The 6,398-nt window shown below is 39.9% G+C and overlaps 1 protein-coding gene across 2 annotated transcripts in view; it reads left to right on the plus strand.

Moving 5' to 3' along the window:
* galnt2 (UDP-N-acetyl-alpha-D-galactosamine:polypeptide N-acetylgalactosaminyltransferase 2) overlaps positions 1 to 6,024 on the plus strand; it is a 47,634-nt gene extending 41,610 nt beyond the window's left edge. Inside the window, exons 14-16 of one of the 2 annotated variants that reach the window (XM_058088863.2) lie at positions 50 to 203; positions 1,384 to 1,503; positions 1,889 to 6,024. In XM_058088863.2, the coding sequence (XP_057944846.2) occupies positions 50 to 203; positions 1,384 to 1,503; positions 1,889 to 2,044 (430 nt within the window). In that variant the 3' untranslated portion in view covers positions 2,045 to 6,024. The remainder of the gene's footprint in view (positions 1 to 49; positions 204 to 1,383; positions 1,504 to 1,888) is intronic. The other variant, XM_058088862.2, reaches the window with a different exon arrangement.
* Positions 6,025 to 6,398: the final 374 nt, after the last annotated feature.

Raw genomic sequence — 6,398 nt, forward strand, 5'->3', positions numbered from 1 at the left:
TCACAGCACAAAATTTCAGAACTATAATTTTGTGTGTGTGTGTGATTAGGGTTCCTGATCACCAGGACATTGCCTTTGGAGCATTACAACAAGGAGGAAACTGCCTAGACACCTTGGGCCATTTTGCGGATGGCGTGGTGGGTGTTTATGAGTGCCACAACGCCGGTGGAAACCAGGTAGTGTTACCACGACAACACACACAGGTCAGCCCGTCTAAACTCTGCTTGGGGGAAAGATGGTGGCACTGGTGGTGGGATTTGTAGCAACATACTCAAACAAGCTGTTGCTGCAGTATCACATCTCTAGGTCAACTTATGAGACTTCTCAAGGGTCTCAGAATGCAGTGTGTGCATGTGAATGTGTGTGTGTGTGTCTGCAGTGTCTTCATCTCTGCATGGCTTCTCTTAAAATAGAAAACCAGTGATGGGATGTCTTTGCCACAATAAATGTACATTCAGAGTAATTAATTTTTATTAATATTTATTATTTGTATTTATTATTTTGTATTTTATTAAGACTAATTGGCCATTTGTTTAAACATTTTGAACACTTACTGTGCATCACTATGGTAGTAGTTTCTTTCAGTATGCACTGCATCATACTGAGAGCTGTTTCTACTATTCTGGTTAACCTATTTAGCTTTGTCTTGGGGTCTCGCCTCGGGGTCCAATGTTCCCACCTTTTTGTGAGAGAGAACAAATCTGTAACTGTATTAATAACTGATGTGATATGGAGAGGGGGTAGGATTTAATAATCTCTGCTTCTTCCTGAGCAATGAATTGTGAATATGTGATGTATTTCAATGCAACAATGTATGCATGATTGAAATAGACTAGATACTTAGAACTAGCAGCTAGCTACATGAATGCCCCAACATAGAAACGGCTCTGTGTATACATACCGCAGTGCCCTTGCACACCTCTGCAAACTACACCCGCAGTCATAGTAAAATGAACTGGCCCAATTAAACAGGTCCCACATGTCCACTATTCCCATTCATAACTTTCATTATATTTTTACATCTTTACATATGCATCATTTTTGGTTTTTATTCATAGTTTATTGCAGTTTGCATTTTCCTAGTAGGATGGGGTTTTTTGGGTGGGTAGATGTAACTAATTTGGCACAACTTTAGTGCTCCTATCCTTTTTATGTGCCTTGAATTCTCATTAAAGGTTGGTGGTGACAGCTTAAATGTAACAAGGACATTTTGTTTTTTCATTGTGTAGATTGTAAAGCTCAGTGAAATATAATGAGAATATAGAAAAGAGTGCAATAAGCCTTAAGCTGTAATAGTCCACCAACGGGGGAATTTAAATTGTGTTCTTGGTGAATACTGATAAGACTGCATCACATAAAACTAAACTGTGTTTTGTGTCGAAGGAATGGGCCCTGACTAAGGATAAGTCAGTCAAACACATGGACCTGTGCTTGACTGTGGTGGACAGAGCGGCCGGCTCCCTCATCAAACTGCAAGGCTGTCGAGAGAACGACAGTAGACAGGTACTGGTCTGGTATCCGCTCGCACTCGTTACGAGATTGGACGAGTCACCTATGTCGACTTAAAAGGGTTCCACTGTATTAACTGGACAGTCAAACATCGGTTTTCATACGCTCTAGTTTTTAGATGATTTGCAGCTCTCTGCACAATGCCATTTGGCATTTATAGTTATTTTATATGTAAACTATAATTATTCTCTGAAGTTATTTGTTGTTCATATTGTTGGATTTACATAATTACTTATGGGAGAAACAGTTTTTGTACATCGGGACAACTTTTGGGACGTATGATTGACATAAATCAAGGTTCCACTTTTCGTTTCCCAATGCACTTGCATATCCATGCCTACAAAACACTCGTGTCTATTTTTTTCTGCTGACTCTGCAGAAATGGGAGCAGATCGAGTCCAACTCCAAGCTCCGTCACGTAGGCAGCAACCTGTGTCTGGACAGCCGCAGTGCCCGAATGGGGGGTCTTACTGTGGAGGTGTGCAGCCCCAACCTGAGCCAGCAGTGGAAGTTCACCCTCAATTTACAGTCATAGGGGTTCCCCCCCTCCCCCGTGCCCTCCCAAGAGAAGAGCAGGACACACCAACAGACTCTTTAAAAGGATTGGACGAGAAAGACAAACTTTGGTGGATGAACTGGTACATCTTGGTCCTCCTCAGGTCAGAGGTCATTTTTTTACAACCCCTCCCAACATGAAAACAGACAAACAGAGGGAGGCCCTTGTAGACCTTAAACAGGAAGTGACTGTTAGTCGGAGGGGCAGTGCTGGGAACGCTGAAGTTGATGATGAGGATAAAGGTGATAACGAAGGCCTTCCATCCAAACGACTACATACCTCAGTGTTTTTGTCATTGACCCTTCACGAGGCTAAATAACGTGTGAATTCTTCAAGGCTTTTTTTTTTCTTGAATGCTGGGGAAAATGGACTCTAGTGGTTTTATTTTGTAATTATTTTTCTTATTGATCTTTTTCATTATTGTTTATTTCTGGAGCTTTTGCGGGAACTTTTTTTTCCCCCCACACAGAGACAGAACCTTTGAATCGGAGGAAACCAACTTGTGTTTTTCTTTTTTCTCCTTGTGTTTGAATCTCATGGGTTTACAGGATCAGCAGAGATGAAGTGAAGGGGAAAAAATGAATTTTCTTCTTTTCCCTCACAGTTAAAGAGGAGATTTCCACAGCAGGCAATGGAGTTGTGGAGGATTTCATTGAACATTGGAGGGTTGTGGTCTCTCCTCAGGCTGCAGCAGTGGCTGCTGCACTTTACCATGCTTATTTTCCTCTTTCAAGCAACAACACACACCACAAATCTCTTAGCAGCATCATTTTGTTTACTTCTCTCTAAGCAAATTGAAAAAGAAAAAAAAGAACACCCTCCAAAGGACACTAGAGGACTGATGTGATGTCTTCTCTTTACTCTTGCTGCTCTTCTTCTCCCCCCGGGGGAGCGTTTTACACAACTTCTGTTTGCATTGCGATTTTATTTTCCTCACCACATCTAACTGAATTTGTGTTGTTTACTGTTGCAGCACTCTCTCTCTAGAGGTAACAGGAATAAATAAGGTAATCTCTATTGTAACCACCATCTCATATTAGTTTCTCTATTCTAGCCCTGACCTGTAGTGACCTTAACCAAGCACCACTGTTTGAGGCTGACGGGCTTCTGTGAACAACACTTATCAGGATGTGTTTTATTTATTGTAGCCCGCCGGGGCCAACTCGAACCGCCGCTGCAACAGAGATTTATTGTGAGCGCAACACGGGTCTCTCGGTTTTATATGAATCATGTTCACATTTTTTGTGTTAATAACAGTGCTTGTCAGGATGTTTCAAGGATGGTATGGCTTTAGTTTTGAGGACGTTTTTTTCTCATAGATTCATTTTCATTGAGATAATCAAAAGTGCAGAAGTCTCAAGCCACTATAGTAGCTTTGCTTTAATGACCTCACAGGTATAATAGAGAGACCGACAAGATTTACACAACCGATTCTCACTAATCAGGAAGCAGCATGCTAACTAACAGATTGGCATACAGATACATTCCACGTATATTTCCAATGGTGAGCCTTGATGGGGGTCTGCTCTTTCAAGTGTTATTGTAGGTATATGTGGTCATTGAAGTATTGCTATAAAAGCATTACTAATCCGACCCCGTAATCAGGGAAAAAGCGGAGAAAGAAACAAACAAAATGGTGGCTGAAGACTTTTGCACAGCACTGTATCTGTACAGTATTATAAAGAAAGAATGATGCCTGCAATTATGCTTTCAAATTTTTACACCTGAGATGAGCTGTGTACCGTATTTTCCGGAGTGTGAGTTGCTTCAGAACAGCCGCATTAGTCAAATAATGCGTCATGAAGAGGGGAAAAAACATGAGAACCATACAGGACCATATGTAGTATTTATTTATAGTTATTCAACAGAACTCAAGATCAAGAACAGACATTTAATTTCACACCAGCACACAGAGCAAATAGGTGTCTGGTATGTATGTATATGTAACATAACATATCAACTATACAATAACAACAGGCTGACTAGGTAGGCTACATTAACATAACAAGCCACCTAATCCAATAAGCAAGTTCACCAAGCTCCCGATCTAATTCCACATCACTGAATGTCAGGAGTTGTCACAACCCTATAGCTTCCATTACCATCGACAACCCTGAAGTGTGAATTATAGTCAGGAAAATACGGTATTCTTGAGTTAAATGCAGGGATAAACAATGGCATCACAACTTAAATGTAGTGTTGAATAAAATCCCTAAATTGAATGAAATAGTTATTTTTAAGTAAGTGATGTAACAAAGGTTTTCTACTCAGTTAGCCACTTAAGTTATTTAAGCATTGGATAATTTCTTGTATTACCAGTATAAAATATCGTAGCAACTACAAGAACAGTCTACACAGGGTTTTTTTGGCCCTGTGAGGCTCCACTCAAGAGAACATAAGGCTAAAAATCAATACAGAAAAATTTAATTTGTCTTAATTTTTCTTAAGTCCCCTCATTAAGTCTTCTGGCACCTCACGCTTTACATCTACTTCCACTCTGCAGAGAAATCGCAACCACTTTCTCACACTTTGTTACTAAGTTAAGAATCTGGCGGAGACAGCGGTTCATGTTGTTCATCTTTTTGTTGTTGTTGTTTATTTGCCTTTGTCTTAAACCTTTGTCACGGCGGCCATGCTGACACTGCAGCTAGCCTGCATGCAGAGCCTATCCTGACACTTGATAGGCTGCACGTGTTGCTATAGTGACCATATTGTACTGTACTCAAAATGCCCAAATACTGATTGATTGATGGAGGTTTCAAATTGAGTGTTTTTTTTTTTTTTAATTTAAACCTGGACAATTTTTATCACATACACTGTACATTTATTTGTATCTTAAGAAGTTTTCTTTTTTTAAACTTCAGTTTGGTATTTTAGGTAGCAAAATAAAAGTGAAGTCCCAAATTAGTCATTTTAGGAGGAAGTCATTCAGTTAATCGTGTTGCCATGGTGACGTCCCCACTCAAGATGTAGGGGGAAAAAAGCTGTAGGTTGCAGTAATGATACCTTTTGAAAAGCATGCTGTGTGCAGCATTTTGCATCTTTCCCCCAAATTATTTTTAAATCATAAATCATACTTTCCTTTAACATTTTCTCTGCTAGTCTTCAGCTACTTTTGCAGACCTTATTTGTCCATAATTTATTGTCCTACTTTGCAGTTTGGATTCCGGCTTCCTGTGGGATATTTACAAGGTTTAAGCGCCATCTCCTGGCATAACGTAGCAACTGGAAGAGACACTGAAAGAAAGCAAGCCAGCATAACCTGTGAAGAACCAACACAAAGTCTCAAGCAGTGTTGTTATGAATAGCTTTTATTAACTGTTTTGCACACACCAGAATTACCATGGCAACACAGACTGCTGTTCTTTAACTAGTGTGAATATAAAACAAAAAAAACAACTCGACAAAACAAAGGACAAAATTGCAACAACAGATTTGGATTAGATTATGAAATGTTTACATCTTTAGCACCATGTGCCAAAGTTTCTTTGAGGTTGAATGGGAATGGTTTTTCACAGGGTATAAAACCTCTCAGTTTGGTGGTTTCATGTTTTAAAATTTGTGGCACCCAAAGCATGCAGTCATTGTTTATTTGAATTGTGTGGACATGATCAAGGTTTAAAGATCAAAACTTGCCTACCACTTTAAACTGTCATCAACCAGTAGTCACATTCACAATCACTGAAAGGAAGAAATTGTTTACTGAGAGAAATGTCACTTTTGAGTCTTACTAAGGTGGTAACTCTGCGCGCAAGTGTAAAAGTGTATATTTTTGTATATACCTACACCCTAATGTGTGTACATGATGTACATATACGAACAGTGTACTCGGTCGCAGGTTCCTAGTATTGTTGTCACACTGTACAGCGCTTCTAACTGTTCCCTCTTTTATAGACACTGCAGACTTTGAATGAGGAGAAATGACTAACTTAAATAAAAGCATTTGTATACATACAGTACACTGAACAGAGTGGAGTATTTTCTTCTACGTTTGTCCATCCCTGCATTTTCTGTCTCAGGCAATCGCTGGGCCACAACTGAACACAAAAAAGGACCAAAAAAATCCAAGCCTGCAAGACCCTGTGTGGGGAAAAAAGTGATTGCCCCTCGCCTGTTAAAACCTGACAACTGACATTAATTGAGATCTATCAGTGCGGAAAAGGTTATAAACCCATTTCTGAAGCTCTGGGACTCCAGCAAACCACGATGAGAGCCACCATCCACAAATGGAGAAAACATGGAACATTGGTGAACGTTCTCAGGAATGGCCGGCCAACCAAAATTAGAAGAGTGTGGCGATGACACATCCAAGAGGTCACAAAAGAACTGCAGG

The sequence above is a fragment of the Doryrhamphus excisus genome, linkage group LG13 (assembly GCF_037039965.1).
Source record: "Doryrhamphus excisus strain RoL-2023G ecotype Guam linkage group LG13, RoL_Dexc_Guam_v1.1, whole genome shotgun sequence".
Classification (NCBI taxonomy): Eukaryota; Metazoa; Chordata; class Actinopteri; order Syngnathiformes; family Syngnathidae; genus Doryrhamphus; species Doryrhamphus excisus.